Genomic DNA, 26,567 nt, shown 5'->3' with positions numbered 1-26,567 from the left:
TAAAACATTAGATCATAATTTGTCTCTATTTTAAAAAATAAGTTCATCCGTTTTCCTTCTACGAAAAAAGACAACAGCTTGATTTCTAAAATAAATTCACACGATTGGTTAATCATCCAGTCTATAAAAGCAGAAGCTTTTTTTTGAGCACTCAGGGCGTGTCTACATCATACCAAGAGGAACCAGCATCAGCCATGACCTACGTGACCTACAGTCTTCTGTAAGTACATTAAATATTTATCTTTATTTAGAAATGTTTATCAGAAAGAGATGGAAGAGTGGTGAAGAAAAAAGCTTGTGCATTTGAACAAACCACAAATAATATCTTCTAGACCGAAGAGACCAAAGTGGAGATGACATTAGTCATCAAGTGTGAGGTTATGTTCAACAAAATAGCGTAGCGAAGCACGACAAAGACCTCAGAGCAGCTGTCAAGCACCAGGAAGGAGAACTGAATGCTCAGGCTTATTTTACAGAGACCTCAAGTTTATACAGGAATGTTCTTTTGGGAGGGATCTGTATTAGATTTTGTGTTGAGGGCTCTGTATTAGATTTTGTGGAGAGATCTGTATTAGATTTTGTGTTGAGGGCTCTGTATTAGATTTTGTGGAGAGATCTGTATTAGATTTTGTGTTGAGGGCTCTGTATTAGATTTTGTGGAGAGATCTGTATTAGATTTTGTGTTGAGGGCTCTGTATTAGATTTTGTGGAGAGATCTGTATTAGATTTTGTGTTGAGGGCTCTGTATTAGATTTTGTGGAGAGATCTGTGTTAGATTTTGTGTTGAGGGATCTGTATTAGATTTTGTGTTGAGGGCTCTGTATTAGATTTTGTGGAGAGATCTGTATTAGATTTTGTGGAGGGATCTGTATTAGATTTTGTGTTGAGGGATCTGTATTAGATTTTGTGTTGAGGGCTCTGTATTAGATTTTGTGGAGAGATCTGTGTTAGATTTTGTGTTGAGGGATCTGTATTAGATTTTGTGTTGAGGGATCTGTATTAGATTTTGTGGAGAGATCTGTATTAGATTTTGTGTTGAGGGATCTGTAGTAGATTTTGTGTTGAGGGATCTGTAGTAGATTTTGTGTTGAGGGATCTGTATTAGATTTTGTGTTGAGGGATCTGTAGTAGATTTTGTGGAGAGATCTGTAGTAGATTTTGTGTTGAGGGATCTGTATTAGATTTTGTGGAGAGATCTGTAGTAGATTTTGTGTTGAGGGATCTGTATTAGATTTTGTGGAGAGATCTGTAGTAGATTTTGTGTTGAGGGATCTGTATTAGATTTTGTGGAGAGGGATCTGTATTAGATTTTGTGGAGAGATCTGTAGTAGATTTTGTGTTGAGGGATCTGTATTAGATTTTGTGGAGGGATCTGTATTAGATTTTGTGGAGAGGGATCTGTAGTAGATTTTGTGTTGAGGGATCTGTATTAGATTTTGTGTTGAGGGATCTGTATTAGATTTTGTGTTGAGGGATCTGTATTAGATTTTGTGTTGAGGGCTCTGTATTAGATTTTGTGTTGAGGGATCTGTATTAGATTTTGTGGAGAGATCTGTAGTAGAGTTTGTGTTGAGGGATCTGTATTAGATTTTGTGTTGAGGGATCTATATTAGATTTTGTGGAGTGATCTGTAGTAGATTTTGTGGAGAGATCTGTAGTAGATTTTGTGTTGAGGGATCTGTAGTAGATTTTGTGTTGAGGGATCTGTATTAGATTTTGTGTTGAGGGATCTGTATTAGATTTTGTGTTGAGGGATCTGTATTAGATTTTGTGGAGAGATCTGTAGTAGATTTTGTGGAGAGATCTGTAGTAGAGTTTGTGTTGAGAGATCTGTAGTAGAGTTTGTGTTGAGGGATCTGTAGTAGATTTTGTGTTGAGGGATCTGTATTAGATTTTGTGTTGAGGGATCTGTATTAGATTTTGTGGAGAGATCTGTAGTAGATTTTGTGTTGAGGGATCTGTATTAGATTTTGTGGAGAGATCTGTAGTAGATTTTGTGTTGAGGGATCTGTATTAGATTTTGTGTTGAGGGATCTGTATTAGATTTTGTGTTGAGGGATCTGTATTAGATTTTGTGTTGATGGATCTGTATTAGATTTCATGGAGAGATCTGTAGTAGATTTTGTGTTGATGGATCTGTAGTAGATTTTGTGTTGAGGGATCTGTATTAGATTTTGTGGAGAGATCTGTAGTAGATTTTGTGTTGAGAGATCTGTAGTAGATTTTGTGTTGAGGGATCTGTATTAGATTTTGTGTTGAGGGATCTGTATTAGATTTCATGGAGAGATCTGTAGTAGATTTTGTTGAGGGATCTGTATTAGATTTTGTGTTGAGGGATCTGTATTAGATTTTGTGTTGAGGGATCTGTATTAGATTTCATGGAGAGATCTGTAGTAGATTTTGTGGAGAGATCTGTGTTAGATTTTGTGTTGAGGGATCTGTATTAGATTTTGTGTTGAGGGATCTGTATTAGATTTTGTGGAGAGATCTGTATTAGATTTTGTGTTGAGGGATCTGTAGTAGATTTTGTGTTGAGGGATCTGTAGTAGATTTTGTGTTGAGGGATCTGTATTAGATTTTGTGTTGAGGGATCTGTAGTAGATTTTGTGGAGAGATCTGTAGTAGATTTTGTGTTGAGGGATCTGTATTAGATTTTGTGGAGAGATCTGTAGTAGATTTTGTGTTGAGGGATCTGTATTAGATTTTGTGGAGAGATCTGTAGTAGATTTTGTGTTGAGGGATCTGTATTAGATTTTGTGGAGAGGGATCTGTATTAGATTTTGTGGAGAGATCTGTAGTAGATTTTGTGTTGAGGGATCTGTATTAGATTTTGTGGAGGGATCTGTATTAGATTTTGTGGAGAGGGATCTGTAGTAGATTTTGTGTTGAGGGATCTGTATTAGATTTTGTGTTGAGGGATCTGTATTAGATTTTGTGTTGAGGGATCTGTATTAGATTTTGTGTTGAGGGCTCTGTATTAGATTTTGTGGAGAGATCTGTAGTAGATTTTGTGTTGAGGGATCTGTATTAGATTTTGTGTTGAGGGATCTGTATTAGATTTTGTGTTGAGGGATCTGTATTAGATTTTGTGTTGATGGATCTGTATTAGATTTCATGGAGAGATCTGTAGTAGATTTTGTGTTGATGGATCTGTAGTAGATTTTGTGTTGAGGGATCTGTATTAGATTTTGTGGAGAGATCTGTAGTAGATTTTGTGTTGAGAGATCTGTAGTAGATTTTGTGTTGAGGGATCTGTATTAGATTTTGTGTTGAGGGATCTGTATTAGATTTCATGGAGAGATCTGTAGTAGATTTTGTTGAGGGATCTGTATTAGATTTTGTGTTGAGGGATCTGTATTAGATTTTGTGTTGAGGGATCTGTATTAGATTTCATGGAGAGATCTGTAGTAGATTTTGTGGAGAGATCTGTGTTAGATTTTGTGTTGAGGGATCTGTATTAGATTTTGTGTTGAGGGATCTGTATTAGATTTTGTGGAGAGATCTGTATTAGATTTTGTGTTGAGGGATCTGTAGTAGATTTTGTGTTGAGGGATCTGTAGTAGATTTTGTGTTGAGGGATCTGTATTAGATTTTGTGTTGAGGGATCTGTAGTAGATTTTGTGGAGAGATCTGTAGTAGATTTTGTGTTGAGGGATCTGTATTAGATTTTGTGGAGAGATCTGTAGTAGATTTTGTGTTGAGGGATCTGTATTAGATTTTGTGGAGAGATCTGTAGTAGATTTTGTGTTGAGGGATCTGTATTAGATTTTGTGGAGAGGGATCTGTATTAGATTTTGTGGAGAGATCTGTAGTAGATTTTGTGTTGAGGGATCTGTATTAGATTTTGTGGAGGGATCTGTATTAGATTTTGTGTTGAGGGATCTGTATTAGATTTTGTGTTGAGGGATCTGTATTAGATTTCATGGAGAGATCTGTAGTAGATTTTGTGGAGAGATCTGTGTTAGATTTTGTGTTGAGGGATCTGTATTAGATTTTGTGTTGAGGGATCTGTATTAGATTTTGTGGAGAGATCTGTATTAGATTTTGTGTTGAGGGATCTGTAGTAGATTTTGTGTTGAGGGATCTGTAGTAGATTTTGTGTTGAGGGATCTGTATTAGATTTTGTGTTGAGGGATCTGTAGTAGATTTTGTGGAGAGATCTGTAGTAGATTTTGTGTTGAGGGATCTGTATTAGATTTTGTGGAGAGATCTGTAGTAGATTTTGTGTTGAGGGATCTGTATTAGATTTTGTGGAGAGATCTGTAGTAGATTTTGTGTTGAGGGATCTGTATTAGATTTTGTGTTGAGGGATCTGTATTAGATTTTGTGGAGAGATCTGTATTAGATTTTGTGTTGAGGGATCTGTATTAGATTTTGTGTTGAGGGATCTGTATTAGATTTTGTGTTGATGGATCTGTAGTAGATTTTGTGTTGAGGGATCTGTATTAGATTTTGTGTTGAGGGATCTGTATTAGATTTTGTGTTGAGGGATCTGTATTAGATTTTGTGTTGAGGGATCTGTATTAGATTTTGTGGAGAGATCTGTAGTAGAGTTTGTGTTGAGGGATCTGTATTAGATTTTGTGTTGAGGGATCTGTATTAGATTTTGTGTTGAGGGATCTATATTAGATTTTGTGGAGAGATCTGTAGTAGATTTTGTGTTGAGGGATCTGTAGTAGATTTTGTGTTGAGGGATCTGTATTAGATTTTGTGTTGAGGGATCTGTATTAGATTTTGTGGAGAGATCTGTATTAGATTTTGTGGAGAGATCTGTATTAGATTTTGTGTTGAGGGATCTGTATTAGATTTTGTGTTGAGGGATCTGTATTAGATTTTGTGTTGAGGGATCTGTATTAGATTTTGTGTTGAGAGATCTGTATTAGATTTTGTGTTGAGGGATCTGTATTAGATTTTGTGTTGAGGGATCTGTATTAGATTTTGTGTTGAGGGATCTGTATTAGATTTTGTGTTGAGGGATCTGTATTAGATTTTGTGGAGAGATCTGTAGTAGATTTTGTGGAGAGATCTGTAGTAGATTTTGTGGAGAGATCTGTAGTAGATTTTGTGGAGAGATCTGTAGTAGATTTTATGGAGAGATCTATAGTAGATTTTGTGGAGAGATCTGTAGTAGATTTTGTGGAGAGATCTGTAGTAGATTTTGTGTTGAGGGATCTGTATTACATTTTGTGGAGTGATCTGTAGTAGATTTTATGGAGAGATCTATAGTAGATTTTATGGAGAGATCTGTAGTAGATTTTGTGGAGAGATCTGTAGTAGATTTTATGGAGAGATCTGTATTAGATTTTGTGGAGAGATCTGTAGTAGATTTTGTGGAGAGATCTGTAGTAGATTTTGTGTTGAGGGATCTGTATTACATTTTGTGGAGTGATCTGTAGTAGATTTTATGGAGAGATCTGTAGTAGATTTTGTGTTGAGGGATCTGTATTAGATTTTGTGGAGTGATCTGTAGTAGATTTTGTGGAGTGATCTGTAGTAGATTTTGTGGAGAGATCTGTATTAGATTTTGTGTTGAGGGATCTGTATTAGATTTTATGGAGAGATCTGTAGTAGATTTTGTGGAGAGATCTGTAGTAGATTTTGTGGAGAGATCTGTAGTAGATTTTGTGGAGAGATCTGTATTAGATTTTGTGGAGAGATCTGTATTAGATTTTGTTTTGAGGGATCTGTATTAGATTTTGTGTTGAGGGATCTGTATTAGATTTTGTGGAGAGATCTGTAGTAGATTTTGTGGAGAGATCTGTATTAGATTTTGTGGAGAGGGATCTGTATTAGATTTTGTGGAGAGATCTGTATTAGATTTTGTGGAGTGATCTGTAGTAGATTTTGTGGAGAGATCTGTATTAGATTTTGTGGAGAGGGATCTGTATTAGATTTTGTGGAGGGATCTGTATTAGATTTTGTGTTGAGGGATCTGTATTAGATTTTGTGGAGAGATCTGTATTAGATTTTGTGGAGTGATCTATATTAGATTTCATGGAGAGATCTGTAGTAGATTTTGTTGAGAGATCTGTATTAGATTTTGTGTTGAGGGATCTGTAGTAGATTTTATGGAGCGATCTGTAGTAGATTTTGTGGAGAGATCTGTAGTAGATTTTGTGTTGAGGGATCTGTATTAGATTTTGTGTTGAGGGATCTGTATTAGATTTTATGGAGAGATCTGTAGTAGATTTTGTGGAGAGATCTGTAGTAGATTTTGTGTTGAGGGATCTGTATTAGATTTTGTGTTGAGGGATCTGTATTAGATTTTATGGAGAGATCTGTAGTAGATTTTGTGGAGCGATCTGTAGTAGATTTTGTGGAGCGATCTGTAGTAGATTTTGTGGAGGGATCTGTAGTAGATTTTGTGGAGAGATCTGTAGTAGATTTTGTGGAGAGATCTGTATTAGATTTTGTGGAGAGATCTGTATTAGATTTTGTTTTGAGGGATCTGTATTAGATTTTGTGTTGAGGGATCTGTATTAGATTTTGTGTTGAGGGATCTGTATTAGATTTTATGGAGAGATCTGTAGTAGATTTTGTGGAGCGATCTGTAGTAGATTTTGTGGAGCGATCTGTAGTAGATTTTGTGGAGGGATCTGTAGTAGATTTTGTGGAGAGATCTGTAGTAGATTTTGTGGAGCGATCTGTAGTAGATTTTGTGGAGGGATCTGTAGTAGATTTTGTGGAGAGATCTGTAGTAGATTTTGTGGAGAGTTCTGTAGTAGATTTTGTGGAGAGATCTGTAGTAGAATTTGTGGAGCGATCTGTATTAGATTTTGTGGATCGATCTGTATTAGATGTTGTGTTGAGGTTTTGTTGAGGGATCTGTAGTAGATGTTGTGTTGATGGATCTGTTGCAGATGTTATGTGGAGGAATCTGTTGCAGATGTGCGGAAACAAGTGACCTCAAACCTCAGTGAAGGAAACTGGGCCAAAATGTGAGAGATGGAACAACTGTAGATAATATTCACTTCATGTTGCTGCAAAAGCTGCTTCTTCACCTTAATGAGTTAGAGAGAGAGAGAGAGTGTGTGTGTGTGTGTGTGTGTGTGTGTGTGTGTGTGTGTTTTCTGAACGTCTGTTTAATTTTTTGGGGAAAAAAGTATGACTACATTTTAATTCAAACAATAAAATTTTAAAGGCGTGCAAACTCACTACACACTTAAAGAATAAACACTGTGACACCGTGCCGAAGCATGAAAAGCAAAAGTCCGGCATCATTTCTACATGAGACGGTCAATCATGTGCGACAAGAATTCTGTCCTGCTGAAATAGAAAACGTACAGAATTCACTCAGAAGTTCAGTCTTCTTCATGTGTTGTTTTTTACTTCAGTGACATTAAAAATATCGACCACGATGGAATAATGACGGAGGAAAACAGTCACTATTTTTAAAATTAGATTAGAGCAGACTGGAAATATGTGCATGAACACAAACACACACACACACACACTCACACTCACACACACACACACACACACACACACACTAACACACACAAACATGCCCTCAGACACACAGACACGCTTCCTGTGTGAAAGGTGACGCTGCAGCACACAGACACAGTCTTGAAGTTTCTCAGCGATGGTCTGTTGCTTCTCTGAGGATGAATTAACAACTGATTTCGTTTATACTTTTAGTTTTTGTGTGTGTGTGTACATGTCTGTGTGTGTGTGTGTGGGGGGGGGTCAGCTGAAGAGGATTGTATTAGCAGCAGTTCTGACCAGTGGAGGTGGAGGTGACTGAAGCGGGGTCACCATGGAGCACATGGATCTGCTCTTTTACCATGGCCCCATCACCAGAGAGCGGTGCGAGGAGCTCCTGGGGGCGAAAGGCAAAGACGGATCGTTTCTCATTCGAGACAGCGAGACCATCCACGGAGCCATGTGCCTCTGTGTCTAGTGAGTAGAACTTTGTAGATCTTCAGAATAGAAGTACGGACAGATAAAGACCTCAGAGGAAGGTTATAGTGAAGCTTCAGATGTTCAGATGCTATCTCTACAGAGTGTTAGACTGTAACTTTGTCCAAAAAAGAAAGACAAGGTCTTCAAGGTCTACTCAAATCTTACTTCCTTTTTTTCCCTTCAGTGTTTAATGCATCATTTAATATTAATATCTGATAAAATTTTAATTTAAGTTTATTTTTTGTTGATTTTTCTGCTGTTGATTTTTTTAAAAAAAATTTTTCCCTGATTTAAAGACAGAAAATTAATTCTTACGTCTGAAATAAAGATAATTTTTAATGATTAAAAAATTATTAAAATGATTTCATTTAATAATAAAATAATTGGCCTGTACGATCATGAAGATATCGCATATGCAGCAATGTGAAATTATTTTTAAAAAATATTTAAAATATAAAAAATAGATTAAAAAAACATGCAAGATTCTAAACTCTGGGCCTTTTTGATTTATGCATGGATATAAAATTAAAAAAAAAAAAAGATACTCCAAAGGAATGCAGAATTCCTTCTTGTTATTAATCTATACTAATTAATTAATTAATTAAACTGATTGATTGATTAATTGGTGTGTGTATCTGCGATCCTGAGTGTTCTAGCAGCGATATAAAACACACAAAAATATTTGCGTTAATTACCGAATGATTTAAACGGTCATGTTGCCCTGTGATGGACTGATGACCTGTCCAGGGTGTACCCATGCCTTTGGCTCAATGTGTGCTGGGATAGCCTCCAGCAGATCCGCGTGACCCTAATTAAGAATAAAGCGGGTATAGACAATGGATGGATGGATGTTTGTCACGTTTTTCTTTTTGTTTCCTGCAGCAAAAAGAAAGTTGTGTACACGTACCGGATCCTACAGACTCACACGGGATACTACACGCTCCAGGTGAGCCCGGTCAGGAGATCTGACCCTTTAAATTGCCTCAAACACTCGTCCAGAAAAGTGATTAGATTGCAGACAGATGAAGAGATTTTTTTTTCTTAAAAAGGTCATTGGTTAGTGTTAAACTGAGTTAATCAGGCTTCGCAGAGTGCTGTAAAAATGCAAGTGAGTGTATGTGAGTGTGTGTGAGAGGCATGTGAGAAGTGTGAGATATTTCCACAGGAAGTATTAACACAGTGCTTGTTCTGTTTTTTAGTTTTCACTCTTTAAAAAGAATGTTTCCTAGATAGTCAGTTTTTTTCCCTTCGTTTTAACAATAACCAATTAACATCAAAATAATGTACTCTGTTGTTAAGATTATTTTACGTTTATTTTTGTTTGCTTTTCTGATATAACTTTATCAGTGTGTGATGCAACGTGTGTGTGTGTGTGTATGTGTGTGTGTGTTTATAAGTGCGTTCGAGGGCCAGAAATTGCGCGTGGTTCGTGTTTAACTTTCTTTCTTTCTGTTTTTTTTGGATCTGCGTCTTCTTCCATGTATTATTCAAAATGAAAAGGAGATTTTTAAATAATTTTAAATAATTTTAAATAACAAATTTAAATAATTTGCTGATACATTAAAAAAAAGTAATGTTAATGTTTTGTGTCTAGTCCTGAGCTGAAAAAGCTCGTGCTTGAGCAAGGACGGATTATTAGGAATTCCAGGAGACAGAAATTTAAGTTAGCGAGTTAATTAGATCATCATAAATTATCTAATTGTGTGTGTGGGGGGGGGTGGGGGGGGTGGAGTGTTTAAGAACTTTTGAGCTGATGTAATGTAAATAATAATAATAAATTTAAAATATATTTATGGAATAAATACATGTTTCATTTCGGCTTGAGGGTGCACAAACTTTTGAACTGACGTCATTTAACAACACAGAAAATCTTTAATTTTGTCCAAACATTTCTATTTGAGGAAGAATTCATGTTGAAATTTTTCCCACAGCTCTGTCGTGTTCTGCGCTCCGAGTGGTCAGAAAGTCTCGATGAATTCTCTCTAGCAGCGGCTCTCACATTAGCGCAGGTTTATTTCGAAAAATAATGCGTTTCCATAGCAACAGCTCCATCCCAGGGAAGGACGTGAAGCTTTGCTGATAATAAACAGATGGAGCTTTTGAAAAGTAAGGAGATGTTTATGTGAGACATACCAGGCTTCTCCAGATCTCCAGAACTTCACCAATGTCTGCAGACCGCACGTGGCGTCGTTTTTTAATAAACAAATAATCCCTGTCTCAGTGTGTGAGGAATGAATCAGTGTCACTGTTGCTGATGCTGTGAGTTTTGTTTGTCTTCTCAGGCCAGTTCAGGCGTGAAGGAGATGTTCTTTCGGACGCTGGACGAGCTCATACATCACTATAAGAAGAGAAATCAGGGGTTAGCGACTCGGTTACGTAGCGGCGTGAAGAGAAAACAAACAGACGTGGAATCTGTGGTCAGTGATGAGGAACCGGACTACGAGAGTGAGCAAAAGATCAAAAGGAATTATTTTACTTTTGTTGAACTAATCAAACTGACATTTTCTGACCGCGCGCTCTCTCTCTCTCTCTCTGTCTCTCTGGTAGACGTGGAATCGTCTGACTACGTCGACGTGCTTCCAGACTGATTCTTCTTTTCAGTTCCGTTTTTTCTTTCGTTCTTAACAAAACCGCAAACTAGAAAGAAGCGAGTGACCTTGAGACTGAAATGAACTGGGTCATGAGACTTTTTGTTCCTCTTTGAAACTGGTGCAGATGATATGAGAATTAATAGAATGTATCATAAATAAAAAAATGGATAAAGGATTAAAAAAAAAAGTTTACACACGCCTGCTGTTAAAAGGGGGCGGGGCTTTTGTGACTTAAAACCAAGGTAAATAGAATAATTTCATCCTTCCATAATGTGCGTTGCTGCAAAGGTCCTCATCCTGACGGTGCATGACCACTGGATCAGAGCATCTCCAAACAAAACTGCAGCTCTTGTGGGGTGTTCCCGGTCTGCAGTGGTCAGTATCTAGTATCTATCTAACAGCGGTGAACCGGAGACAGGGTCATGGGCGGCCGAGGCTCGTCGATGGACGTGGGGAGCGATCAGAGGGCTGGCCCGTGTGACAAGCTACTGCTGCTCAAATTGCTGAAGAAGGTTCTGATAGAAAGGGGTCACAGTGCAGCACAGTTTGTTGTGCATAGCCACTGACATTTCAGGGTGCCCGTGCTGACCCCTGTGCACCGGACCACGGAGCAATGGAAGAAGGTGGCCTGGTCTGATGAATCATGTTAATCTGTGCATGACGGGTAAGAGCCACAAAACGGGGGGACCGACACAATATTAGACAGGTGGTCATAATGTTATGGCTGATCGGTGATATGCCAGCAAGCTGAAGAGGTTTCAGCACAACAACAATTTAATGTTTAATGATCCAGCGCAGACCTGAACCCAAATAAAAAATCTGTGAAGTGACCCGAAGCCAGAGAGAACAGGAGATGCTCGGACAGTCAATTCTGCAAGATAAAGCAGGAAAATCTGGTTGTGTGGAGCTGATCGAGTCTTATACTGAATCAGATCTGAAGCTGCTTTGGCACAGTATTAGTTTTGGGGTGTGAATATTTATGCAACCATGAACATTTTCATTATTCTGTCATATTTCACACCCAGACTGGAAAAAGTTCTATGATATATTTATCTTGGTTTTATTTACTTTATTTGAAATCTATTCTATATAAATACACACACATACAGTTTTTATTTTATTATATATACAGAATATATATATATATATATATATATATATATATATATATATATATATATATATATATATATATATATATTTAATTTTATATATATATATATATATATATATATATATATATATATTTATATATATTTATATATATATATATTTAATTTATATATATATATATATATATATATATATATATATATATATATATATATATATATATATTTAATTTTATATTATTTCTGTCTCACTGAATTGTTTGCTTTGTTTAAAAGAGCACACACTGAGCGTGAGGAAATGTTGTACATGTTGTGAACTTGAGCTATGTTTTATCTGTCTGTCTGTCTGTCTGTCTGGTTTCAGCTGTGGTTAGCCAACCCATGCTGATGTTTCCACCCTGCAGAACAGCAGGATAGGAACAGTACATATTGGGTGTCGGTGGGAAGCTTGTAGGTGGCTGCAGTCTTGAGCTCATGGATTTTCTCAGCACTGATAAAGAGCATTAAGTGAATAATAATAATAATAAAAATAATAATAAAACAATATGCTGGCTCTTTCAAGCCAACATAATAATAATAATAATAATAATAATAATAATAATAATAATAATAATAATAATAATAATAATAATAATAGGGTTTATCGTGCTCATGTTGATCAGATAGGTGCTGGATAGGTGGCCTGGTCTGATGAATCATGTTAATCTGTTCATGACGGGTAAGAGCCACAAAACGGTTGATCAGATAGGAGCTGGCTCCATGGCTCCACTCTTTACACCAGAGCTTTATAATCACTGACAATAATAATTCATCACTGACGAGTTCCACTATTAATTTCTGCTTTAATCCTCTGGCTCAGCTTCCTTTATTTACTGTGACAATAACACTCAAGGTATTAAGTGATTTTTTACAAGAAATTCTCAGTGGCCTGGAAGCTTGCAGTTGGAAGAGATTGTGATCGAGCCGAGCTCCAATTTTTTAAAACTAAAAATTATTTTATTTATTTTTTGTGACTTAGGAGGGGAGACGCGCATTAAATAATATAAAATAATAATGTAATGTAGTATTATATTTTCTTATAATTAGTCATTACAACAACAACAACAACAACAACAACAACAACAACAACAATAATAATAATAATAATAATAATAATAATAATAATAATAATAATAATAATTATTATTATTATTATTATTATTATTATATAAATAAAAACAATAGATAAAAACAGAGAGAGAAATTATTTTTTTGCATAAATATATAAATTAACTTTTAAAAATTTATTTTAAATTAATATATTACATTGTCAAAATACGTAAGTAACTTAAGTTATTATTATTATTATTATTATTATTATTATTATTATTATATACATAAAGAAACAATAGATAAAGAGAGAGAGAGAAATTAATGCAGAAATGCATTTTTTACATAAATATATAAATACACTAAAAAAATTATTTTAAATTAATACGTCAAAATGTGCTACTTAAGCTTACATTATTATTATTATTATTATTATTATTATTATTATTATTATTATTATTATATAAATAAAAAATAATAGATAAAAACGGAGAGAGAAATTATTTTTTTTGCATAAATATATAAATTAACTTTTAAAAATTTATTTTAAATTAATATATTACATTGTCAAAATACGTAAGTAACTTAAGTTAAGACAGTCTGAAGGTGGGAGGCGTGGCCAAACTCATTGCGTCATTGGATCCTGTGTGCGGTTTCGGAGGCGGATTGGGGTTGATGAATTTTTAAAAAGGATTATTCAAAAACATTTATACAACTAATTTGGACAAAAAAGCCTCAACCACATTTTATCATAGTATGTTGTTAAACTGACTTATTTTTTTAAAGGCTGTCAAGCATTTTAGTTGATCTCTGTTCCACCCCCGACCCCCCGTGTACAAAATGGTTTGTTCCAGCCGCATTTCGAAGTTGAAGGCGGGAGGAAGTCAGGTTTCCAACCCGAGCTGAAAGAACGGAGCATCTGCGTCAATAAAGAGAAAATAAAACAAAATAAGTCAAGTTATTTTCATTAAGTCAAGTTCAGTGTAAAAGAATAACATTTTCCATATCAGAATATCTTAAGTCTATGATTACGTTAACAGACTATGTGAAAGAAGTTAGCTAGTAAACATTGCTAGCTAGCAGACAAGCTAATTAGCTCAGTGTTAGTGCTCACGCTTTGTTTGTCCTGATCGATCAGGATCAGATCTTTATTTAATAAGAATTAGTTGAATAGTTATTGTGCTTGTTTTCGGGATGGACGTAACGACGTGTCTGAAGTCTCTGCTTCTGGCGATTCGACAATACAGAAATAACAGAGGCACATTGAACACATCCCTGCTACAAAAACAAATCGAAGTGAGTGGACATTTCAATCAATCAGTTACTCAATCAATCAATCACTTAATCAATTTAAATCCTCTGATATACAGTTAGACATTACACAGCTTCAGCTCACAGGCTGGACACTTTCCTCCATGTGAGCACTTCAGGGTAGATTGTGACCTTTGTAGTACACTTCATGTCTGTGGTGTTCCTGCAGGACGTGTCTGCTTTAAAGTGCTCCAGAGTCTTGTCCTCAGGACAGGTTCTCCCCAGTGAGTGTCTGAATGGACTGCTGGAAGTAGCTGGAGATCCCAACACCAGTCCTGCTCTTACAGGGAGTGTCCTGTCTCTGCTTGCCCAGCTCGGTATGCTCATGTCCTTTTACAGTCCAGTGCTTAGTACTCATTAGTACGGCTACATTAGTCCAGTGTCTTAGTACTATGTCTATTAGGTCTAAATTAGACTTATTAGTTTTAGTGACCAGTACTTTAGGACTACTCAGTATGTTCTTGTCATGCATTTTAGAGCAGATATCTCAGAAATTGGACACTGTTTTAGTACCATAGTACATTAAGGCTACATTAGACTTAGTCCAGTGTCTTAGTTCTAAGAAATGTTTGTCTTTCAGCATCCGATGACGAGAGTAAAGAGGCTCTTCATAGCCGTTACAACATCATCGGCACTCTGGCGTCCGTCATCCACTGTAACAGAGCCACGCCTGAGGAGCCGATCGTGCTGCAGGTAAAAACCTGTCACGTCCTTTTCAATGCAGATGCATGGCTTCAGATTAATAATGAAATATGTTTTCATGCACAAAAAATAATCTCTAAACAACAACTAATGAATTAATTTGCACTGCCCAGTCTACTACCCCCCGAATTCTCTCCTTTTAATTTCTCAGTGCCTTCAGGTCCTGCAGCATCTCACCTACAACGTCAGAGTCCTGCACTGCGCCTCCCACATAGACGACCTCCTTACTTTCCTGATGCTCAACATGTAAGACTTAATTAGAATGAGTCTTAAATCTATTTGTATTTTCCACATGTTCATGGGTGTTGCTGCTATATAAACAGAAGCAAAAGAAGTGCTGTGAAGTCTGAAGCTGAGTTTACACCATCAGCCTTTCCTGTTTGTCCCCTCTCTGTGGCACCTCATCAAAACCACAACGCAGCTTTTGTGACATCCTCAGTACGTTGTATTTTTTGCACAGCACCAGGAGGCGATTATTATAAATATATATATATATATATATATATATACTTCTTATTCTTACATATGGACCCTTTAATGGATCAACATCCAAAATTACATCCAGTTTGAACTCTGCAGAAAAAAAAAATCTGTTTCTGACTGGAGAAGGTATACACTTGTCTTGTTAGAAATCACAGGATGTGATTCATTTCTTCACCAGGCAAGAGATTGAATAGAGGTGTTAGGCATTATGTTACAATCTGCTACAGATGCTCAGTGCTGTTATTCTGTTCCAGTAATTTTGACACCAACTTTAAAACACATGCATAAGTGCAAAAGAGTACTCTTCTCTGGGTGGGTGGAGGGGGGGGCAATACTTTTGGAGTTTTGATATTGAGGTGGACTCGGTGTCTGTCCCTGTGTCTCACAGACAGTCTCAGAACGATGACATCACCAAGCCATGCTTAGGCCTGATGGCGAATTTGTGTCGGCACAACCAGGCTGTTCAGGTGCAGATTAAGTCTCAGGTAGGACACACCCCCCTGAATTTATGCCACATCCCTTTATTTATTTAACTTCTACTGATTTCTGCATTCTGTTTTGATTCTCCAGAGTAATGTTAAAGCCTTCTACAGAGCTTTGCTTAACTTCCTTGGTCACAACTGCCTCACTGTGGTCGTCTTCGCGCTCTCGATTTTGTCCAGCCTTACCCTCAGCGAGGAAGTGGGCCAAAAGGTATCCGCCGGGGCCATCTCTCTGATCTTGTCGTTTCCCGTGCTGCGGCTTTAAACCATGACTTTATGTTGCTGTGCACTTGCGGTTTCAGTTGTTCAATGCAAAGAACATTCACCAGACCTTCCAGCTTATCTTCAACATCACTGTGAACGGAGACGGAACACTGACCAGGAACTACGCCGTGGACCTTCTGGTGGATCTGCTCAGAAATGCCAAGATCGCCGACTACCTCACCAAGTAGAATCACAGCTGAGCCAAACAAACAAACAAACAAACAAACAAACAAACCCCACACTGCTTTAGACTGATGATTTGTCCACCTTGCTGCTAAAACATACATTATTACTGTGTTATTAATTAGTATTGGCTAACTAACTAGCCTAGATTAGATTTATTATAATAAGAAATTTATCAGGAATTCAGCTGGGTTTATGTCTGGTTATGAGGAGATTAAATCGAGAGACAGACAGTGCAGCATGTTGGAAATGTTTTAACCACTCTGTAGGTCATATGTGTGTGTGTTTTTTTCCAAACACACACACAAAATAACTTGCATTACACCCCTCTCACTCACATAAAAGAAAAAAAAAAGAATATGTGTGTGTGTAATATATATATATATATATATATATATATATATATATATATATATATATATATATATATATATATATATATATATATATATATAGAGACACACAGGCGGGCATTTTTTTCTTTAAATAACTTGTGTTATAGTTTCAGGAAATCCACATGGTCACTTCCTTCTTCTTTCCTTTATTACATGTGAAAGATGTGAAGGCATGAAAGCAGCCTTTATTTAGGGCTAGTGATTTGTGTAATCTCTAATCTGTGTGTGTGTGTGTAGTTATAAACACCTCCCTGTGTGTCTGAATGAGGTGGTTGGTCTTCTCCATGGTAAAGACCCGGACACTGCGGTGAAGGTGATGTATCCCGAGCAGAAAATATATATAATAATAATAAATATCATCAGCTTTTTAAGAAGTTCTAAAGTGTGTGTGTGTGCATGCATGTGTGCAGGTCCTGGAGCTGCTTGTGTCTCTGTGCTCAGTTCCGCCCCTGCGCAGACTCATCTGTCAAGCGGTTTTAAAACCCGCAGCTCCTCGCCTGCAGCCCACCGCCAGAAACCCCACCCATGCCAGGGGGGCGGAGCCAGGCCTAGCTCTTCTCCAGTGGGCCACACGCCCCCTGCAGGGACCCGAGCGGTGCTGCCTGCTTGCCCTGGAGCTCTTCACTGAACTGTTTGAGGTGTGTGAGAGGAATGATGGGTTTTCTAGATCAAGCCTAGATCATACACAAAATGAATAGTGCAGAAATAATCCATGCTCAAATATCCATGACAAAATTCAGCCTTGGGCCACTTTCTTGAGTTTTAAAATTATTATTATTAATATTAATATATTAATAATAATAATATGGATATATATAGAATAAGATAACAGAATTAGACTTAAATTCAGAATTATTTAAAAAAATATATTATTATTATTATAACAAAAATAATATTATTGTATAAAATATTTTATTATTAAATTTGTTATTTTATTTATTATTATTATTATTATTATTATTATTATTGATATAATACTACTGCTACTACTACTAAAAATCTTTTATTCATTTGTAGAACACATTTAATGTAGAAAATAGAAAATAAAAGCAACATTAAGGAGAAAGTAAAAACATTCACAATAATAATAAATAATAAATACAGAATTACTCAGAATAATTCATAATTTTTTAGAACTATATTTATTACACCAAGTGAATAGTGCAGAAATAATCCATGCTCAAATATTCAGTCTTGAGTCACTTTGTTAATTTTTTAATCTTTTATAGAACACATTTTATATAGAAAATGGAAAAGAAAAGCAGCATTAAGGAGAAAGTAAACATGCACAATAATAATGAATAATAAATACAGAAATACTCATTCTAAATAATTATAATAAATAAATGATGATGTGCTCCAGCTGATGCTTGGTGTTACTCGTCTGGTCTTGTGCTGTTGTTGCGTCTAGCTCTGTAGTAACTGATGCAACAGGAGATAAGTTACTTCTGTGTGCTTCTCAACAGTCTGCTCTCTTCGTTTGTGTGGTCAACCGATTCGTGGCAGAGCTGTTTTTTTTTTCTACTAAAAAACCTTCCATTTAGCAGTACTAACACTTACAGTGGATTGTGGCCGAGCTCACAGGGTTGAAGTTTCACACACTGACACATGGCTCAGGGGGAATCCTGAGCTCCTCAGTAGCACTAGAGCACCTAGAGAAAGAATACATGGCCAGGTGTTTCAGCTACACCTGTTAGCAGTGGGTGTGGCTAAAATGTTTACCGATATATACACAAGTGTTTTCATTTCCGACAAACTCACCACAACACGCACTGTGGTTTCTGTTGCTGTGTTCTCTGCACAATGCAAGCAAAATAACCATCGTGTTTGAGCTCTTGTTAAGATGTGGTGAGGAGAAAAGCTCTAAAGCGTCAAATAAAAAACATATTATTTATACGTTTCTTTTTAATTAATCCGTTTGTCTTGATTAAAATGTTAAAAGCTGGTATGTGTAATGTAAAAGGCTTTTAATGTATAGCAGCAAAACCACCAGCCAGATATTGTGCCAAAACAGCCCTAACCCGTCGAGGCATGATAGACTCCACTAGATCCCTGAAGGTGTGCTGTGGTATCTGGTATCAACATGTTAGCAGCAGATCCTTTAAGTCCTGTAAGTTGCATGGTGGGACCTCCATGGATGGGTCATCAAACCATTCCTGAATCATTTCTGCTTTGTTGCACGGTGCATTATCCTGCTGAAAGAGGCCACAGCCATCAGGGAATACCGTTTCCATGAAAGGGAGTAGATGGTCTGTAACAATGCTTAGGTAGGTGGTACGTGTCAAAGTAACATCCACATGGATGGCAGGACCCAAGGTTTCCCAGCAGAACATTGACCAAGGCAGGACCTCCACCGGCTCGCCTTCTTCCCATAGTGCATCCTGGTGCCATGTGTTCCTCAGGTAAGAGACGCACACGCACCTGGCCATCCACGTGATGTAAAAGAAAACGTGATTCATCAGACCAGGGCACCTTCTTCCATTGCTCCGTGGTCCAGTTCTGATGCTTACGTGCCCATTGTTGGAGCTTTCGGCAGTGCACAGGGGTCAGCATGGTCACCCTGACCAGTCTCAAGAGCTGCAGTTCTTTATATCTTTATATCAAACATCAGCAGATGATGGAATTTTGTATGTTTATTTTCTCTTCAGGAAGTGATCGGTTCCTCGCAGTCCGGTTCTGCTCGCTCGTTTTTGGAGCTCCTTCTCCCAGCGCTGCACGATCTACTGCAGACTCCAGACTTCAGCGAAGGAGATGAGCTGCTACAGAGGCACTGCGCGAGAGCTGGACGAGTGCTGGACCTCCTGCTAGATATCCTACACATGACCTGGACCTCAGCAGTGTGCCATGACCGCAGCTGGCTATTGATATTTATCCGTTTGTAGTTACATTCCATTTTATGTTCTCACTTCAGTTATAGCAGCTATAAACTCTCATTCCCCTTTCAGCCTTGCTTTTCTTCTCTTTCTGGAAGGCAATAAAAAAAAGAAGAAGCACCTTTATTTTTAAATAAATATTTTATCATCTGTTTACATGGAGACAGTGTAGCTATGCATGAGTCAGTGTTCAGGAAGTGATGGCATGTTAGAATTAGAACTAATTATAGAGTCTGTGAATAGAGCTGTGATTTTAATGTGCGCTACTGTCAGAACATTGCTGCTGACCTTGACATCGCTCACTCCTCTGCGGAGACGACTTCCTGAAGACTCTGGTGGCGCAGCACGTGAGCTCGGACCTGTGTGTGTCCCTGGTGGAGCTGCTGCTGTCTAACAGTCAGGACTACATCACCTCCATCTGCTCGGACTCCAGCTTTCGGCTCAGGTGGGGTGAACATCCTTCACCCATCAGGCAGCATGAGGACGTGTTTTATGTGTCAAAAGTTGTTCTCCATGAGAATTTAGAGCACAAAACAGGAAGTAGAGAAGGAAAACAAGTGGATGTGCACATACGAAAGGAACCGTGTGCATGTTACGTGACCTTTGACCTCTTTGTCTTGCATCCCATAGCCACGCATGCTGTGAGACGGTCCTGAAGACTCTGGAGCTGATGAGCCAGCTGAAGCAGCACGTAGCCGACATGGAGACATGCTTTTACCGGATGCTGCAGGTAAAATCGTGTGTGTGTGTGTGTGTGTGCACGGCTCGTAGGATGTGTATTTTAAATACCGAACTCTGTGATTGTTGTGCAGGACCAGCGTATCATCACGCCTCTGTCTCAGGCCCTGACATCTCAGCATCGAGAGAGAGTACACACAGCATTGCGCGTCCTGTTCGAAGCCGCTCCGCTGCCTGATTTCCCTGCCGTCATGTGAGTGGATGAACATTATAAACTATACACCATTACCCAGACTCCAGTGGGGCAACTACACCACCAGATATAATGCCTCATAGCATGTACTTCTGATTTATCAGTCCAGTCCACTCCAGTGTTTATAACAGCTCATTAACACATAATAGAAATGTAATGATGTGATTAATGTATTTCTAGAGCATTATAATACTGATGATGCATACTCTACACTGATCAGCCATAACATTATGACCAGTGCCAGATGAAGTGAATAAGACTGAGTATCTCCTCATCATGGCACCTGTTAGTGGGTGGGATATATTAGGCAGCAGGTGAACATTTTGTCCTCAAAGTTGATGTTAGAAGCAGGAAAAATGGACAAGCGTAAGGATTTGAGTGAGTTTGACCAAAAGGGCCAAATTGTGATGGCTAGACCACTGGATCAGAGCATCTCCAAAACTGCAGCTCTTGTGGGGTGTTCCCGGTCTGCAGTGGTCAGTATCTATCAAAAGTGCTCCAAGGAAGGAACAGTGGTGAACTGGTGACAGGGTCATGGGCGGTCAAGGCGCATTGCATGTGGGGAGTGAAGGCTGGCCCGTGTGATCCGATCCAACAGACGAGCTACTGTTGCTCAAACTGCTGAACAAGATAATGCTGGTTCTGATAGAAAGGGGTCAGAATACACAGTGCAGGACAGTTTGTTGTGTATGGCACCGCATGGCTGCAGACCGGTCAGGGTGACCATGCTGACCCCTGTGCACTGCCGAAAGCTCCAACAATGGACACATGAGCATCAGAACTGGATCACTGAGCAATGGAAGAAGGTGCCCTGGTCTGATGAATCACGTTTTCTTTTACATCACGTGGATGGCCAGGTGCGTGTGCGTCTCTTACCTGAGGAACACGTGGCACCAGGATGCACTATGGGAAGAAGGCGAGCCGGCGGAGGCAGTGTCCTGCTTTGGTCAATGTTCTGCTGGGAAACCTTGGGTCCTGCATCCATGTGGATGTTACTTTGACATGTACCACCTACCTAAGCATTGTTATGGACCATCTACACCCTTTCATGGAAACAGTATTCCCTGATGGCTGTGGTCTCTTTCAGCAGGATAATGCACCGTGCCACAAAGCAGGAATGGTTTGATGACCACAACAACCAGTTTGAGGTGTTGACTCGGCCTCCAAATTCCTCAGATCTCAATCCAATCCAGCATCTGTGGGATGTGCTGGACAAACAAGTCCCATCCATGAGGTCCCACCATGCAACTTACAGGACTTAAAGAATCTGCTGCTAACATCTTGATGCTAGATCCCACAGCACACCTTCAGGGATCTAGTGGAGTCCATCATGCCTCGATGGGGTAGGGCTGTTTTAGCAGCAAAAGGAGGGGGAACAACACAATATTAGGTGGGTGGTCATAATGTTATGGCTGATCGGTGTACATGTTACCTCATCATCATCAACACCACTGCTATTAATAGTGAGATTAGTACTGAGACAGATATTAGTCATGTTTCTGTGTCTCATAATGATTGTTTATTTCCTTTCAGCTTAGGAGAAAGCATCGCAGCTAATAACGCTTACCGGCAGCGTGAGGGCGAGTTGACCGTCAGAGGCGGCGGCGTTCAGGACGATGGAGTCTCCTCAGTGAAGAGCTTTTCTATGAGCGGTGCCGGTCCAAACAGTCCTTCTCGCCAGAACATCGACAGCCTCATCGAGAAACTGCAGAGCGGCATTCAGGTGTGTGTTTCATCCACTGTTCCTCATACACACACGTGTGTGACTGGATATCATCAATGCATACATGATCATTTCTTCAAACATTGTGAATGATATTAAAAAGCATATTTTGGCCTGAAATGGTCAGAAGGTTCCTGCAGTCTTTGCTGAATTTGGTGTTGTTTCTTGTTGAAGTTACAGGAGCAGATGAAGGACGTTCACATGTCCGAGATCATCGACGTGTATGAGCAGAAAATCTCCGCCCTGGCTGTGCGTAACCTCAGAGAGCAGATCTCTTTCATTCATTTACTGTTTGTTTTTTAAAGATTTTGTGCATGTGTGCATGTGTGTGTGTGTGCGTGTGTGTGTATTTATCATACACAACTTTACAATACATTGATTTATTTGCTTGTTTATTTATTTATTAAGACATTATTATTGTTGTTATTATATTTTAGCTTATCTATCTTGTGTAATTTGCTCTCTCTGTGTTTGTGTATGCATTTGTGTGTGTGTGTGTGTGTGTGTGTGTGTGCGCGCGTGTGTGTGTGTGTGTCTGTGTGTGCCTGTGCCTGTGTGTGAGACCAGTCTAAAGAAGGCCGTCTGCAGGACCTGTTAGAGGCCAAAGCGCTGGCTCTGTCTCAGGCTGACCGTCTGATTGCTCAGTACCGCTGTCAGAGAGCGCAGGCTGAGGCAGAGGTGAGAGATTATCACACACACACACTTTTTTTTTCAAAGCCACATGCATTTCTCCTCAACTTGTAAGCTACATGCGCACACACACACACACGTACACACACACGTTTATGCAAAATGTTTATAAAAATTCTGTGTAAATTCACAGCTCTGTGCAGACTCATCATCTTCATCCTAATTTACTTTTACACAAATGATTGCGAGAAAAAAAAATCCCTAAACACCACCACCCCAGTCCACACACCACCCCACTTTTACACTTCTCTCTCATGTTGTGTGTGTGTGTGAAGGCCCGGAAACTGGCTTCTCTGCTGAAGGACACTGAGAGGAGGAAGGAGGAGCTGCAGGCTGAACTGAGTGATCAGCTGATGGAGGTGGAGAAGCTGAAGAGTGACAGCCAGCAGCTCCTGCAGCATAACAGCCGCCTGCAGGCTGTGTCTGATGAACACCAGAACCTGAAGAGCACCTACAACCAGCTGCTGAGCAGGTCAGGACTTCCTGTTCTTCACCTCTCACACAGGAACTTATCTTCAGCCTTCACACTTCTGTAACCTCGGCTCATCTCTAGGTTCAACAAGAGTGAAGCCATGCTGAAGGAGCTCCAGGCCGCACACATCTCCCTCACGCAGCAGGCCGAATCCATGAGGAAGAGCAACGAGGGGCTCAAACTGCAGCAGGAGAGGTCAGTCAGGGGTCAGCACAGATCTCCATCATACTGCTGTAGAATACTCATCAGGCTGTTGAGGAAATCTGTAGATTTTGGAAAATGTGCAAAATACAGCGTTCCAAATTTACACTGCACTTACACTGTGCTGTCACTAGGGGGAGCCACACCCTAAACACCTTCACCTCACTTGATTTAATGGAAACTGTGTTGATAAATAATGTCTACACCATGATAAATGAAGCCATGATATACTTTTCTGAAGTATTGCGATATCTAAAATGTTATTACAGCAGTGACCAACTCTGATTGGAAGCAAATGATCTGATTGAGTTGAATAAATATTAAAAATTCAGCTATATTTTTAGCTATTTCAAGATGAAGTATTGTCAAGTAAGTTGAAGTATTGTTAAAGGATTTATTTCTCATGTTTCATTTCATCAGTTGCTTTTCTTTTCTTTCTTTCTTTTTTTTGATCTTCAGTACTTCGTGAGAAGTCAGATATCGTGAGACACGACATATGTCATAAAAATGTCCTCCAGTATCGTGATAAGATTTTTTCTTAAATCGCTCAACCCTCACTCGCTTTTTTCAGGTTGTCATCAGAACTGCAGCAGAAGGAGGAGAAGATCTCAGCCATGGAAGAAACTCTGCAGGAGAAACATGACACTATAGCAGGTGAGGAGACATGGCTGTGTGTGTGTGTGTGTGTGTGTGTGTGTGTGTGTGTGTGTGTGTGTGTGTGCGTATTCGGATTTAAACACATGGCCTGAAGGAAGCTTGATGCTCTGATGTTGAAGGGTCAGCAGCGTAGCTTGATATAAACTGGTGACCAGGCCGTTACTGAGGATGAACGGATGCTTGGACATTCATGTTCCTGTTTAATAAACATTGTCATTCTTTGTCCATCTGAAAGCTCGCTCACGTCTGCGTGAAAACAAAACCTCCAGCTCAAACTCCAGACGCACTGTGAATATTTCATTCAAGATTTTGTAAAAAAAAAACAAAACCCCAGAATATTTCACTTCCTGTTTGTCTTTTGCATCTGATTCAGATCTGCAGGCCGAGGTGAGGAGGCAGGAGGAGCAGGCTAGAGAGATGGAGGAGAACATCAACCTGCTGAAGAAGGAACTCGCCAAGACGGAGCAGGCCAGGAAGGATGCCAGCATCAAGGTGAGAGCCGAGATACAGACTGCCTGCTCCAGAAGATTGACTTCTTGTGTCGCAGCGTATCTCAGGCTTAAAGGAGTCGTGTGTGTGTGTGTCAGGGATTGTTGAGATATCTGTGCATCATCTTGCACGTTTCTCCTCCACAGGCCTCATCCTTGGAGCTGCAGAGATCTCAGCTGGAGGTCAAACTACAGAAGAAGGAAGAGGAGCTGAACAAACACACGCAGATGATCGCCATGATCCACAGTCTGAGCAGCGGCAAGCTGAAGAACGATGCCACGGCCAACCTTTCTCTGTGACTGACACACACACAGTACACACACAGTACACACACACAGTACACACACACAGTACACACACACAGTACACACACACAGTACACACACAGTACACACATAGTACACACCCAGTACACACACACAGTACACACACACAGTACACACATAGTACACACACACAGTACACACACACAGTACATACACACAGTACACACACACAGCACACACACACAGTACACACATAGTACACACCCAGTACACACACACAGTACACACACACAGTACACACATAGTACACACCCAGTACACACACACAGTACACACACACAGTACACACATAGTACACACACAGTACACACACAGCACACACACACAGTACATACACACAGTACACACACACAGCACACACACACAGTACACACATAGTACACACCCAGTACACACACACAGTACACACATAGTACACACACAGTACACACACAGCACACACACACAGTACATACACCCAGTACACACACACAGTACACACATAGTACACACACAGTACACACACAGCACACACACACAGTACATACACACAGTACACACACACAGCACACACACACAGTACACACATAGTACACACCCAGTACACACACACAGTACACACACACAGTACACACATAGTACACACACAGTACACACACAGCACACACACACAGCACACACACACAGTACACACACACAGTACACACACACAGTACACACACACAGTACACACACAGTACACACACACGCACAGTACACACACACAGTACACACACACAGTACACACATAGTACACACATAGTACACACACAGTACACACACAGCACACACACACAGCACACACACACAGTACACACACACAGTACACACACACAGTACACACACACAGTACACACACACGCACAGTACACACACACAGTACACACACACACACACAGTACACACACACATAGTACACACACAGTACACACACACAGTACACACACACACACACAGTACACACACACGCACAGTACACACACACAGTACACACACAGTACACACACACACACACAGTACACACACACACAGTACACACATAGTACACACACAGTACACACACACAGTACACACACACACACAGTACACACACACACACAGTACACACACAGTACACACACACACACAGTACACACACAGTACACACACAGTACACACACACACACAGTACACACACAGTACACAGTGCACATATCCAGATTAATGGAGTCCAGAAGTAATGGCTCCCTTTACAGTCCACACACACACACGAGATGAACTCACACAATATGAAATACATTTTAAATATTTTTAACTCTGAACTCCAGATAACTTATTGCCTTTTTTGTCTGTCTATATTTTGATCCTCTCATTTTCTCATATCACATTTTAAATAAATAAATGAAAATCTATTAAAATTAAAAATGAAAATTATTTCCCATTATAGGTATTTTTTTATCTTCTGCTGTTTCAAAACGTTTCAGTTCCATCATGGATTTCATCAGCGCTTTAATTTCCTTTTCCAGGCATTGATTTGAAGGAGGGCAGCACAGTGGCTTAGTGGTTAGCACTGTTGCCTCACAGCAAGAAGGTCCTGGGTTCGAATCCCGGGCCCCTGTGTGGGTTTACTCCGGGTACTCTGGTGTCCTCCCACAGTCCAAAAACATGTACATTACATTAATTCTAAATTG

The 26,567-nt window shown here is 39.3% G+C and overlaps 2 protein-coding genes across 2 annotated transcripts; both read left to right on the top strand.

The window, feature by feature from the left end:
- The first annotated feature begins 173 nt into the window (after nucleotides 1-173).
- On the top strand, nucleotides 174-10,688 carry si:ch73-264p11.1 (uncharacterized protein LOC100000923 homolog). Its single transcript, XM_058376015.1, has 5 exons — nucleotides 174-220; nucleotides 7,694-7,902; nucleotides 8,788-8,851; nucleotides 10,188-10,350; nucleotides 10,453-10,688. Exons 2-5 carry the CDS (start codon nucleotides 7,760-7,762, stop codon nucleotides 10,491-10,493), a joined length of 411 nt encoding a protein of 136 aa, XP_058231998.1. The 5' UTR covers nucleotides 174-220; nucleotides 7,694-7,759; the 3' UTR covers nucleotides 10,494-10,688.
- A 2,508-nt stretch (nucleotides 10,689-13,196) lies between these two features.
- cip2a (cellular inhibitor of PP2A) lies at nucleotides 13,197-26,288 on the top strand. Its single transcript, XM_058376708.1, has 21 exons — nucleotides 13,197-13,993; nucleotides 14,178-14,325; nucleotides 14,589-14,701; nucleotides 14,862-14,956; nucleotides 15,582-15,678; nucleotides 15,764-15,886; nucleotides 15,978-16,123; nucleotides 16,755-16,830; nucleotides 16,928-17,155; nucleotides 19,166-19,325; nucleotides 19,694-19,835; nucleotides 20,021-20,120; nucleotides 20,203-20,321; nucleotides 21,855-22,044; nucleotides 22,219-22,293; nucleotides 22,612-22,722; nucleotides 23,010-23,206; nucleotides 23,288-23,401; nucleotides 23,979-24,061; nucleotides 24,438-24,556; nucleotides 24,700-26,288. The coding sequence occupies exons 1-21, from the start codon at nucleotides 13,892-13,894 to the stop codon at nucleotides 24,850-24,852; spliced, it is 2,691 nt and encodes an 896-aa protein (XP_058232691.1). The 5' UTR covers nucleotides 13,197-13,891; the 3' UTR covers nucleotides 24,853-26,288.
- The last annotated feature ends 279 nt before the right edge of the window (nucleotides 26,289-26,567 follow it).

This window comes from Hemibagrus wyckioides, linkage group LG23 (genome assembly GCF_019097595.1).
Source record: "Hemibagrus wyckioides isolate EC202008001 linkage group LG23, SWU_Hwy_1.0, whole genome shotgun sequence".
In the NCBI taxonomy this organism is placed as follows: domain Eukaryota; kingdom Metazoa; phylum Chordata; class Actinopteri; order Siluriformes; family Bagridae; genus Hemibagrus; species Hemibagrus wyckioides.
This window is presented reverse-complemented; position numbering and strand designations above follow the sequence as displayed.

Coding starts and splice junctions, on each gene's coding strand:
- si:ch73-264p11.1 (XM_058376015.1), top strand. CDS start 7,760: ATGGAGCACATGGATCTGCTCTTTTACCATGGCCCCATCACCAGAGAG. Junction 8,852..10,187: donor CGGGATACTACACGCTCCAG/GTGAGCCCGGTC, acceptor TTGTCTTCTCAG/GCCAGTTCAGGCGTGAAGGA. Junction 10,351..10,452: donor TGAGGAACCGGACTACGAGA/GTGAGCAAAAGA, acceptor TCTCTCTGGTAG/ACGTGGAATCGTCTGACTAC.
- cip2a (XM_058376708.1), top strand. CDS start 13,892: ATGGACGTAACGACGTGTCTGAAGTCTCTGCTTCTGGCGATTCGACAA. Junction 13,994..14,177: donor TGCTACAAAAACAAATCGAA/GTGAGTGGACAT, acceptor GTGTTCCTGCAG/GACGTGTCTGCTTTAAAGTG. Junction 20,322..21,854: donor CCTGATTTCCCTGCCGTCAT/GTGAGTGGATGA, acceptor ATTTCCTTTCAG/CTTAGGAGAAAGCATCGCAG.